Genomic DNA, 13576 nt, shown 5'->3' on the forward strand with positions numbered 1-13576 from the left:
TGGTGTGGTTTGAGAAAGAGAGGAGCGTGGACAGAGAGTGGGGGACAGCGACGAGTGGGAGTGGTGTCGGGTGAGTGGAGGCGGAGGAAAGGGGGAAAAGGAAGAAATAGAGATGAAGAGGCGGAAAGAAGAAGCGGGAATGGAGGAGAAGAAGAAGGCGAAAAAGAAGGAGAAAAGGGAGATGGAGGCGGAAAGAATAAGAGAAAGAGAGAGAATAGGTTTAGGGGAAGAAGAAAAAAGAATGGGCCGGGTCGGGTATTTTTGTTTTGGGCTGGACCGGGTAGAATTAGGTAATGGGCTGGTAGGCTGATTTATTTCAATGGCTAATGGGTTGGGTATTTAAAATGTGGGGTTGTTTAATTGGGTAGGGGAATAACATTGTATTTGTATTTTAAGCCATTAATTTGGCTGAAAATTGTTGATCCTTCCTCCGCTATTTAATTATTTTTTGGGCTTCTAATTTAATAACTGGTATAATATATATTATGCAAAGATAATAAATAATTCATATATAGAAAAAAAAATTACAAAGTGTTGTCTTGTAATTAATTTAACGAGTCCAAACCCGAAAAAATAAAATGATGACGAATCATCTAAAATTTGTAGTAAAGTAATGCTCGTAATGTTGAAAATAAGAGTAGCGAAAATAATAGTAGTGAAGTCAAAATAGAGTAGTGAAAATAAAGTATTTGGCTCGTCAGTAAATTTAGAAGCCCGAGTAAGTAAATTGAAATAAAGGAGGGACAAAATTGGGTGTCAACAGTAAGAAGCTCTGGAGGTATCGTCGCCGGATCCTCCGAAGGGTCAGTATCATAACTATCTTCTCTGGGATCCTCTGCTCGGGGAATCAGAAACTCTGGAGGGATTGTCTCTGGATCCTCCGAAGGGTCTGTCTTAATCGAGTAGCTGGGGATCTGCCTACTCGGTCCTGGTGATATCCTAGGGGCCTTCTTAGCACCCCCATCATCAGAAGCAGTCCTCTTCATTCTTGTCAATCTACAATCACCTGCAGGAAGAGGGTCAGAAACATTTTCCCCAAATACTGACACTGATGCTCTTTTGGAGCCCCGCTGTAGATACAGCAATTCGTAGGGAAGCAACATCCTAACCATACAGCTTTATCGCACGATCTAAGATCCAAAGAAGGGTAACATCCTAGATGTCCTGTAGCCTCCTGTTTATAGATGTGGTGCACAACACACCGATAAACAAGACTCTACTAGACACGGCCTGTAGACATTCCGAGGACAAACCGCTCTGATACCACTTCTGTCACGACCCAACCCCGTGGGCCGCGACTGGTATCCTAACTGGATACCCATACGTACCTACCTGACAGAATCGGCGTACCAGACAGAACATTTCAAATAGGTGTTTACAGCTTCAAGCCAATACAGATACGGCGCGCGCGAAAATATATATATATATATATATATATATATGCATACTGAAACTTTTGCATAAGCCGATGAGGCTAACATAACAGACAGAGTCGCAAAATCGTACGCACCTACCTGAACAGATGTAACCCGTAACCCACATACATATCTACAGGCCTCTAACAGACATACAGAATCAGATGGCGGGACAGGGCCCCGCCGTACCCCAAATTACCATACATACAGAATATACAGATGTCAGAAGGTATATACCAAAAGTACTCGCTCCGGATCAAAGGAGCTCTTCAAAATAGCAGAATCTGAGCCCTAGACTGGCGGCGTGTCTCCAGGTGCGTCTGTACCTGCGGGCATGTAACGCAGCCCCCGAAGAACCGGGGGTCAGTACGAAAAATGTACCGAGTATGTAAAGCAGAAACATAACAAACATAATCAAAGTTTGAACCGGAAGCACAGACATATAGCGGACAGAACCATAAATCAAACGGACGGACAGGATCATGGTCCAGACGGACGGGCAGAATCACAATCCATACGGACAGACGAAATTATAATCCATACGGACAGACAGAATAATAATCCATACGGACAGACCGAATCAAAATCCATACATACGGACAGACAGAATCAGAATCCAGTCAGACAGACAGAATCATAATAGGGCACAAGAACATGGTCGCCACTCCTACCTTTGGCGCCACAACATATCATATTTCAGAAGTTTTCATATCTTCGAACATCTCCGTCACATAACCCATCATATCATAACCACGGTAACCCCGGGGACAGATCACACGCCGGGAAACCAGACACATCATACTTCGTAACATATACACGGTAACCGGGGACGGACATATACCACAGTACCCCGGAACCGGACACATCATACTTCGAAATTCATGCATGGGACCCGGCCCCCGACAAGGGACTCGGCGACCCATCCGCACGATATAAACCGGCCCGGGATCCGGTGAAAGGAAGCATTGAGACATCCACGAACAGATTAATGAGAAACCACATACATACAGATCGTTATACCGACTCAATTCGAATGAAGTAGGCCAAATGGCGAATCAAATCAGAGTATTCGGATAGCGTTCATAATATGCGCCTATATCCTGCTTGGGAAGGCACGACAGATTATTACCAGAATCAGATTTTCAGATGTCAAAGCCATTTTGTAAAATTTATATAAAAAGTAGTCATATCATGATCAGAATAATAGTCCAGATGTTACTTGTGAAAATCGGACAGAAATGAGACAATTTAGATCATACAATAGGTATCGGGGCTCCGTGGGCCCACCTCGGACCAACTCGAGGTGCCATACGTAAATTACTGATAATAGACCTTATGAGGTCATCCATAATCATTTGGAAGTATTCCGACTCCGTTTAGAAAGGTCTCATACAAAAGCTCACTTTAGGGACACGTTATAAGAAAAGTGATTCAATTTTACTGAAGGAATTGGGGCGGATTTCCATCTCGAATTCCGAGGAACGGAGTCGTGTTTAAGGCTCGCTGCCGGGCCTATTACGTTCAGAACATGCCTAAGAATGAAGGGGTAGGCTTTACATACCTCGATTGCTTCTTACGCTCGCTTGGCTTCGATTCCAATTTCGTCCAGAATCTACAAATGGTCATGTTTACCAATTGTCAAATTCAAGCCTTTAAGAATCCAAATTTTATCACATACTTGCCTACCGAAATTTCGGCAGCATTTCCCCTATATATATAACATCCCCGAGACTTAGCTCGGCTTAATTTATTAACACAGCAACCCAGAAACAACATCAATAACAACAACAAGCATTACAAGACACCTAATATGGCATAACTAGCCATCTTTCCGGCATAACATAACATCTTCCATTCCGACCTTACACTTTCAAACCAAGCTTACCATTTTCATATTCATCACTCATCAAGATCATTACAACATGAATCGGAGGCATATCATATCGTTTTCACCAAATATACATAAGATATACGCAATATACAAGTTTCCTACTAAGGGCATATTTCACCCGCAACCTCCAATCTTTAGCATAAACATCCATAGCATATTCTTACAATTTCATTCCCATAATCACATAAACTATACTAAAATCATCTACTTTCCGACAACCAATTAACAACACTTTTTCTCATTTTCATCACAAGATTACCACACAATTAACATACTAATTATAACAAATCCATGTTCTCTCCAACATATAGCACTACACGGCCACACACACATATTTATACATTCACACGGCCATGCACTAAAATTTCCAACTTTCACTAATTCATTCAACTTTCATTTCCAATACAAATTCCATCATCACCACAACTAGATTATAACATAAATTCGACTCATCATAAGTATACAACACACACACACACACGGTCAAAACCTCCCACACGGCCAACACATATTCATACACATAACACACAAGTTTCATACTCCTTACTCAATTCCACACTCTACAACATGCATACACCTTCCATAACATAACAAGGGCATGAAATTCTTACCTTTTCTTCAAATTCTTCACTTGCCACTAGAGTTGTCCTCTTGCCAAAATAATTATACCAAGTTGTAGAGAATCTTGAGCTTGGTAATAATCCCACAAGAAATGAATTTTTGAACCCAATATTAGGCTCCAAGATTTTTTTTTTCTTTCTTTCTAGCCGTGAGCCTTTTTTTTTTTTTTTTTTGTTCTTGATTTTACTTGAAGCTTCTAATTGATAAGGATGACTTGCATATAATATGGTCCCTTATCCTTAATTATCACATGGAAATTAATTCCATGGACTTGGGCCAACCTATGGCCGGTTGGGCTCTCCCATTTTGGGCCTCATTTCTCTTATATTTTTTTTTGAGTCCAAATGGTTACATTTTGTAATTCATGAAGCAAATTTTCAAAATTCCAATTTTTGCCCTTGACCTCCTTTCGTTATTCCACAGCAATATATTCATAGCCGACACATTCATACCAAGTAAGGTCCAAATAGGGCCTTATTCATTACAAGTTAAGTTATCTCAATTTTTATCGATTATGAGAAGTCATATCCTGCGTGTCCAGCCTGTAATATTGCTAAAATAACCATAAATGGAACAAAAGGTCAAGTACTCGATTCAACAACTAAGGTCGGTGAATGCAGAAGTTTTAGTGGACATGCTGGTTTGAATGATGTTAAACTGATTATGCCAGACGTTGCATATCAAGAAAGATATAATATCTTAGCAATTAAGGTCAACAGCCTTAACATAGGCCTGATAGAGAGTCCTCTAGCTCAAAGAAAAAATCAGCCTATGAAGAAATGCTTGAAATGGGCTTGGATAATGAATTTGGGCTTGGATAATGAATTTGGGCTTGGATATCTGTTGTGATTCATGAAAGTAATGATATTGATATATATATTATATATTGGTATAAAAAATATTATATTAAATTTTCGGTTAAACCGAAAAACCGAAACCGAACACCAAACCGAACACTGAATTTTCTATTTAAAAAAATCGGAACCGAACCGAAACACCGAAAACCGAAAAACTGAATTCATTCGGTTCGATTCGATTTTCGGTATTTATGTCCACCCCTACTTTTAATTTAACTTGTGAAAAGTAACTTAATTTATATTGCTAAACAGTTCAAAAGATCACATTTAAGCTCAGCAGAGATTAGTTACCGTGAACCTTGTGAGGGAATTCCCAAATGAGACACGAGGAAACAGTAGATAAGTTATTTATATCTAATGTTTACATCAAATTAATCAAATCAATTGTGTTGATTACAATTTTAAAATTAAAATGCACCATTACATATATACACACACACGACACTTATTCACATTTATTAATTTTAATATACAAGTATAAATAAACTTTTACGCAATGAGCGTAGACGGGAGGTAAAAAGTTAAAACGACCCTCCAACAAGGCATGTGGAGAGATAATTGGAGTAAACTAAGTTATAAAATAGTTTAAACTTTAAACCGACCACTTTACTCAAGGACTAGTAGCCTGTTTCAAACTTATTTTTCCCCCAAAAGTACTTAGTTTTTCAATAAGTGCTTATTTGAAAAAAGTGAGGTGTTTGGCCAAGCTTTTGAGAGAAAATAAGTGCTTTTGGGAAGTAGCAAAAACAGTTTTTCAGAAGCTAAAAAAATAGCTTTTGCCTGAAAGCACTTTTTGAAAAGTATTTTTGAGAAAAATACAAATAGAAGTACTTTTTGAAAGCTTGGTCAAACATTAATGAATGCTCAAAAGTATTTTTTTAATTAATTGGTCAAACACAACTACTTTTCGCTAAAAGTGTTTTTTTGAAAAATATTTTTAAAAAAATACTTTTTAAAATAAGTAAATTTTAAAAACTTGGCCAAACAGGCTATAGGTATGTTAGAGGTATGCCTTTAATATCGTGTGGTGTAAGAAAAATTATTTTATAGGACGAAATTCATATGTCAAGTCAATTCCAAATCGTTTATATTGTTGCATCATCCGACCACATTCATCATAGTGTATTTCACCTAAAATAATTTGACCAATATTTTCTCATCACTGGTACTTAGACCATTAGTCACAGAAAAAAAAATACTAGTATAATATATAAGTTTGACGAGTCAGTGGTTTGTTTTGGCAAGACTGTCAATTATTCGCGCTAAGTGGAAAAGTCTTCCTTAAACTAGATTTTTGCATGGAGAATTCCAATATAGAGTCTTGGATAAAATAATATAATTTTTGATTGAGTAGATTATGAAAAATAGTCTTTGCATAACTAATGTGGTTTATGTTGGGCGTACAAAAAAAAATACAGTACTATTTGTTTTGATTGTTGCCCATCAATCGTATTGTTATTTTAAATGCAATATTTATTTTGATTGTTAAATTTTATTGTATCGCATTTACGTATTGTTAAATATATTGTTGTATAACATAAAAAGTGTCCTTTTAATAAAGATCGATTTGATGTGATCGCATTTGTACCTTCTTCTTTTTTCTCATCTTTGTCCTTATTATTTATAATCCTATTTTATCTTTTATTTTTATTTTTATATAAAAAATGTATGTCGCCCTACTCTTAATTTCTTGGTTGTAAACTTATTTATCAGATTGGTGGTGTGTGGAATTATGAAACTACTAAAAATAATATAATATTCAAACGTTATATTCATTAATACAATACAATACATTATAATACAATACGATACACTATGAAATAACATGTAACAACTAAACAACCATTGAAACAAGTTATTAGCTGGCACTTTCTGGTATAATACTTGTATTATTGATGCAAGAATTTGTATATTAATTTATATTGGGCAATTTGCACGATTGCCCTTCATATGGACTGGTCTTTAATTTTTACCCCTCAATTTGCTGGTCTTTAATTTTTGTCCTTCGCTTAAAAAAGTGGCCGAAAATATCCCGAGGTTCTGTTCGAAACCCAGCAGAGTAAAAAATAATAATAATTTCGCAAGGCATAGGTTTCTATGAACCTATGCCTATTCGGGCGAAGTTACATAGAACCTATGCCGGAGACTCTAGACTTTGCCTTGTAAGACAAATTTTGCCTTAAGGCATAACTAAAAGTCTGCCAGAGATGACACACTTTGCCTTATAAGACACACTTTTAGTTATGTCTTAAGGCAAAGTTTGCCGCATAAGGTAAACTTTTGGCAAAAGATCTTGCCTTGAAATTTTTTTATGTTTTTACTGAGCAGAGGTTCGAACCTAAAACCTCGAGGTATTTTCGGCCATCTTTTTAAGCGAAGGGCAAAAATTTAAGACCAGCAATTTGAGGGGCAAAAATTATAGACCACCCAAAAAAAAAAGGGGAATCCATCAAAAATAATAATTTATATTAGATAGAATGTGAAATAAGATTATACAATTTATACCTAAATAAAAGTATTTAAATACAAGAATGCTTTTATAGTAAGTAAATTTTACGGTAAAGGATCAAATATGCCATCGAATTATAGGAAATGACTCATTTATGCCACTCGTCAATAGTTTGGCCCATTTATACCATCGAACTATAGGAAATGGCTTATTTATGCCACTCATCAATAGGTTGACTCATTTATGTCATCGCCGCTGCCAAAATGACTCATCTATGTCATTTTTCATTAACACTGGTTTTACAATACGAGATATGACACGTGACCTCCAACTAAATTATAATTGTGGGTGGGTAGGGTGTATGGGTTGTATTTTTTATTAATTTGGGATTTAAAATTGAGTTGATTTAATTAAACAACGTAGACCTCTAATTAGAGGCCACGTGTTAATTAAACCGTCCAGATCTGAGAAGAAGCCATGGATTCTGGCATCACCGACGGCTACGACTGCAGCCTTAGCTGCGGTGGTGCTAAGGAGATGTTGGAGCCGAGGGAGAAAGAGAAGGAACGGAGAGAGAGAGGTGAGAGAAGAGCGCTTGAAACACTAAAATAACCTTATGTATTTGGTATAACTATGATATGTAGATTGAAAATTCACTGTAGATATGAAAAGTAATTAAATTAAATAGTAGTTACTAACCATAAATACTTTTTAGAGTTAGCTATGCCAAGTAAATATTCCTTTATTTTATCAGGCAGAGTATTAGTTTTTCAGACTTGGACGAGAAAATGACAAAAATGGTCCCTTATATTTGGGGGAGGTTTAAAGTGGTCCCTTATATATATATATATATATATATATACTCCCTCTGTTTCAATTTATGTGAACCCATTTGACTGAGCACGACATTTAAGAAAGAGTGAAGACTTTTGAAACTTGTGGTTCAAAATAAATCTTGAATATTTGTGTGGCTGTAGATCATTTCATAAAGTGAATTTGTTTCCAAATTAGGAAAGAGGTTATTAATTTTGATACGGATTAAAAAGGAAATAAGTTCACATAAATTAAAATAGAGGGAGTATATATTACTGAGCAGTTTTGGTCCTTAACTTTATCGAAAGTGAGCATTTTTTATTTCCATAAAATATTTTAACAAATTCTGTCAGTTAAATTTTGGAAGAAATGTGAAAAAATATTTAATTAGAAACAAAAGAAAAATCTCATCAAATTCTACAAACTACGATACAAAAAATGCACTAAACACCAAAATAGACAACAAAAGAAAGAGACAGAAGTTGCACTTCGGAAATTTGCACGATACTCTATAAAATAAACAAAAAATAATACAAACTGCAAAATTACACCTCAAAATGTGAGTTCATGCTAATTTCTTTTTTTTCACAATTCTGTCAAATATAACAAAAAGTGATTGTTAAATAATCAGTACTAGAAAAGTTAGCTTCTTTAATACTCCCTCCGTCTAAAAAATATTGTCTTAGTTTGACTTAACACAAAATTTAAGAAATAAAAGAAGACTTTTAAAATGTGTTGTCCAAAATAAGCCTTAAATATTTGTGTGACTGTAAATCATCTCATAAAGTTAAATTGTTTCTAAATATAGAAAGATGTCAATCTTTTTGGAACAGACTAAAAAAAAAAAAAAGACAATCTTTTTGGAATGAAGGGCGTACTTTTTAACCGGGTATAAATAGGTATAAGACATAATTTGAGTTAATTAAATGAGTTTGAATTGGATAATAGAAATTTAATAGCTCAATTGATTGACTATTTAAACTTTTGAGGATTTGAATCTCCGCTTTGTTTCATTAACATACTCCGATGAGAGAGCCAAGTCTGACCACGTCACTCTTTACACCTCCACACGTTTTTGACAGGTGACTCCTCTTTCCTCAAAAACATCTTTTCTCTTTTTAATAAAAAGAATTTTGGTGGCCACTGCTCATTTGGATTTTGAGAAAATATGGGCCAATTAAAAATTAGGGTTATGAGAAAATCCCCTATGGTCATTCTCATATGTACCGACTCCAGCTAAACTTAGGCGCCTACCTTCTGTTTCCTTCTCACGGTCTATAAAATTTTATATTACTTCGTGGTCGTTTGGTAGTTAGTTAAAATTATCTCGGGATTATAATTTTGGAATTAATTTATCTCATTTTTTGAGATTATTTTATCCCATCTCCCAGATGGGATAAAATAATCGCAGAATAAGTGGGATATCCCATCCTTAGGATAAGGTTTCATTTTGTACCGTATTTGGCAGGAGGTACAAATTTATCCCAGGATAAATTTATAACTCCTACCAAACACGGTACAAAAAATTAGTGCTGGGATATCCCAACCTATACCATGCACCAAACGACCCCTTAGTACTTCCCGAATTAAGTATTTTAGTTAGACGGCGCACAAAGTATAAAGGATAAAAAAAAATTAAAGTATAATGTATTAAAATATATTTTGAATCTTGTGATTTTAATTTTTTTTAGAATAGATGAGAAAATATTACCAAGGCTAAAAAAATCAGCAATTAATATTTAACTAAGTTTTTAAAAAGTATTTTTTCGTGTATTTTGCTCAAAAAAAATATTTTTGGGCAAAAATTATTTTTTTTTAGTTTCTAAAAACTATTTTTGTTACCCCTAGATATTTTCTCTCAAAAGTTTAGCCAACACCTCACTTTTTTTTTTTTTAAATAAGCACTCATTATAAGTTTGACCATGAGACACTTAAATCGGGAGTGAGGGAATAGTAATTAACAACTAGTCAACCAGTTTGATCTTTATTGTTTCAAGCAGTAAGAAAAGAAAATTAAATTCTCGAGCTTTATGCTGACGGTCAATGAAGAACTCAAAATGCCAACAATCTCACACGCTTACTAGTGTGTGAAATAAATAAAATATGGACCCCAACTTCCTTCCTTCCTTCTTGCATACAAATCACGTTCTTCCCTTTTTATTTTTTAGTGTGATGTTAATGCCGATATGGGAATAGGAAAAGCGGTAGAAACACAGGTCTGCAAATAGCGGTATTCATCAACTATATATTAATAAGGAGAAAGGTCCCCAACAATTGCACCATGAGAAGATAAGAGAAACAAGACAATCAACAAGTTGAGATTTTTGTAGCTCTAATTGAAGCACAGAATTCCCTTTGTGCTATCTTCACATATCCTCTCCTCCCTTACCATAAATACCAACCAAAGAAATTAATTTCAAGACTTGACACAAAGACCCTTTTTATATTTTCTTGTATTAGCATTAGTTTTTCACATCGAGAGAGAGATTCAGAGTTCAAACAACATCTCTCTTTCCTCTTTTATCTCCCAAAATGGCAAGTTATGTTCTATCAGAATGTGGTGTTAGACCACTTGCAAGAATCTACCCAAAGCCTCGAAGAACATGTGTACCTTCAGCCACCACAAATATTAATCTTTCAAAATCAAGAATCACACATACAGATCTGAGTGTTTCTTTATTGAATAATGAAGAAAGAAACTGGGCATTAAGGGTAAGTACCCCACTTAGGATCCAAACAGTGGGAGAAGAAGATAATAAACAAACTGAGAAAACAAACAACAACAATAATAATGGTGAATTCTTTGACCCTGGGGCACCACCACCATTTAAGTTGTCTGATATTAGGGCAGCTATTCCTAAGCATTGTTGGGTTAAGAATCCATGGAAGTCTATGAGTTATGTTGTGAGAGATGTTGCTATTGTCTTTGGGCTGGCTGCTACAGCTGCTTATTTCAATAATTGGGTTGTGTGGCCTCTTTATTGGTTTGCTCAAAGCACTATGTTTTGGGCTTTGTTTGTTCTTGGTCATGATTGGTAATCTATCTTCCTAATTTTCTTACAATATTTTGATTTTTCTTTGCGATAATGGTCATCTAGACTGTCACTTTTTCGCGAGTTTCGCGTCTCAATTATCAGTTGTTTCCCTTTCATGAAACTGATAATTGGTCTAGTCAGCTTTGAGGTAGTTTTTAATATGTAGATAGTGATAGTTCAATTAGAAAAATGGAACAGTTGATAGTTGGAGTTTGAAACTCGTGAAAAAAAAAATATTTTTGACCATTGTTTCTTTTTCTTTTTTTCTCAAACCTAATTTTTGCTTTTCTTTGTGAATTGTGTGCAGTGGGCATGGGAGCTTTTCAAACAACCATAAGTTGAATAGTGTTGCTGGACATATCCTCCATTCTTCCATTCTTGTTCCTTACCATGGATGGTTTGTTTCTTGAAAACTCTCCTTTTCTAGTAATGGATTTTGCTTTCTTGAAGATTATTACTTTATTAATGAATGGTGTATTTGATGATCGTTTCAGGAGAATAAGCCATAGGACTCATCATCAGAACCATGGACATGTTGAGAACGACGAGTCATGGCATCCTGTAAGTTTCAGCAATTTCTCCAACTGTTTTGTTAATAATTTCAAAAACTATTGAGATAGTGGTTAAAAATACACCCGGACAATCATTTTTTCCGGAGTTTCATACTCCAACTATCAATTGCTCCCTTTTCCAACGTGAACTATCACCATCTATTTATTAAAACATACCTAGTTGAGTTGATGGTGATAGTTCAGATAGGAAAAGGAAACAATGATAGTTGGCCTAGTCAGCTTGGGGGTGTAGCTTCGAGGTGTGTACATAGATCAGGTAGGAAAAGGGAAGGGAAGATAGTTGGGGTATGAAACTCCGAAAAAGTGATAGTTCAGTGTGTTTTTGACCATTATCTCAAAACTATTTGCCTGTTCTGTCCTCCTTGACTTTTGGCTGTTCATTTGCTTTCCCAGTTACCTGAGAAGATATACAAGAGTCTAGATGATGCCACAAAGAAATTGAGGTTTACTCTACCCTTCCCCTTGCTTGCATATCCTTTCTATCTGGTGAGTAATTCATACTAGCATCTTTAAAGTTCCTAAGTTTGAATTGGCAACATGTTCTTTTTAACTTGAATTCATAATGACAGTGGAGTAGAAGCCCCGGAAAGAAAGGCTCTCACTTTGATCCAAGCAGTGATTTGTTTGTCCCAAGTGAGAAGAAAGATGTGATCACTTCAACTTTGTGCTGGACGGCAATGGCTGCATTGCTCGTCGGTTTGTCCTTTGTCATGGGTCCTGTCCAAATGCTTAAGCTCTATGGCATCCCCTATTGGGTTAGTCCATTTTTTCTGACTTCCTTTTTTCCTATTGCCTAGCTTTTGTTTCTTCTTATTGGACTCATTATTTGAATTCAATTCAACATGTAGGGCTTTGTCATGTGGCTGGATTTAGTTACCTATTTGCATCACCATGGCCATGATGATAAACTTCCTTGGTATAGAGGACAGGTATAATAGTGATTGCTGTTAGATTTTGCTATTATAAATACCAAATGATAGGCTGGTAATATGTTTGTGTGTTCTGTCTCTAGAGATTCTTAGCATAACTGGTCTAATCATTTCTTGAGAACATTAGCAGTAGTATTTTATGAAGAAGCCGATTCCACTTGCTTGGGATATGAGTGTAGTAGTTATTTTATGAACAAAAAGTTGGGAGCTGATAATTAATATGTATCAAACAGGAATGGAGTTATCTCAGAGGAGGGCTTACAACGCTTGATCGCGATTATGGATGGATTAACAACATCCACCATGACATAGGGACACATGTGATACATCATCTCTTCCCTCAAATACCACACTATCATTTGGTGGAAGCAGTAAGTATATCACATTTTATGTAAATATTAAGCTGCTCCAAACAGTGTTTTAACATGGATTGGTTACTTTTTTGAATTTGCAGACTGAAGCTGCTAAACCAGTGTTAGGGAAATATTATAAGGAGCCAAAGAAGTCAGGGCCTCTACCATTTTATTTGTTGGGATATCTCATAAAAAGCATGAAGGAGGATCACTATGTTAGTGACACTGGGGATGTAGTATATTATCAAGCTGATCCCAACCTTTCTGGCTCTCAGAAATAGTATACCAAAATGCCAGTTAGGCAGGTGATTCTTTTTCACTAACCATTGGAAGACCCATTCAAGTGAGTAAAGTTGGCTCCCATTAAAGGGTGGGCAAGGCATATAAATTCCTGTAGAAGAGCAGTTTAAATTGTTGCCATAGTGTAATAATTGAGTGGAGAAAGAATTATTGTCTTCAGGACCTTATAATCCTCCTGTTGGGTAGGCCAGGAAAGTATATTATTTTGTAATTCTTGATTCTGAAATGATTATAAAAAGGTACTCAGTCCCGCCATCTTTTTTTTTTTTTTTTTTTTTCTGTGCGTGGATCCATTAACATCACTTATGAAGGCAAAAGATATTTTTGCCCCAAGAACGTGA

General features: G+C 35.8%; 1 protein-coding gene across 1 annotated transcript; it reads left to right on the top strand.

Annotated features, from left to right (window-relative positions):
• Positions 1 to 10141: 10141 nt before the first annotated feature.
• LOC132608932 (omega-3 fatty acid desaturase, chloroplastic) lies at positions 10142 to 13490 on the top strand. Its single transcript, XM_060322733.1, has 8 exons — positions 10142 to 11081; positions 11389 to 11478; positions 11576 to 11642; positions 12047 to 12139; positions 12223 to 12408; positions 12502 to 12582; positions 12816 to 12953; positions 13037 to 13490. Exons 1-8 carry the CDS (start codon positions 10579 to 10581, stop codon positions 13214 to 13216), a joined length of 1338 nt encoding a protein of 445 aa, XP_060178716.1. The 5' UTR covers positions 10142 to 10578; the 3' UTR covers positions 13217 to 13490.
• The last annotated feature ends 86 nt before the right edge of the window (positions 13491 to 13576 follow it).

Source organism: Lycium barbarum, chromosome 9, assembly GCF_019175385.1.
Source record: "Lycium barbarum isolate Lr01 chromosome 9, ASM1917538v2, whole genome shotgun sequence".
In the NCBI taxonomy this organism is placed as follows: Eukaryota; Viridiplantae; Streptophyta; class Magnoliopsida; order Solanales; family Solanaceae; genus Lycium; species Lycium barbarum.

What these genes read in the sequence shown, in the direction of transcription:
- LOC132608932 (XM_060322733.1), top strand. Translation starts at nt 10,579, where the DNA reads ATGGCAAGTTATGTTCTATCAGAATGTGGTGTTAGACCACTTGCAAGA. An exon ending in TTTGTTCTTGGTCATGATTG is followed by an intron (nt 11,082 to 11,388) that starts GTAATCTATCTT and finishes AATTGTGTGCAG; the next exon opens with TGGGCATGGGAGCTTTTCAA. An exon ending in TTCCTTGGTATAGAGGACAG is followed by an intron (nt 12,583 to 12,815) that starts GTATAATAGTGA and finishes TGTATCAAACAG; the next exon opens with GAATGGAGTTATCTCAGAGG.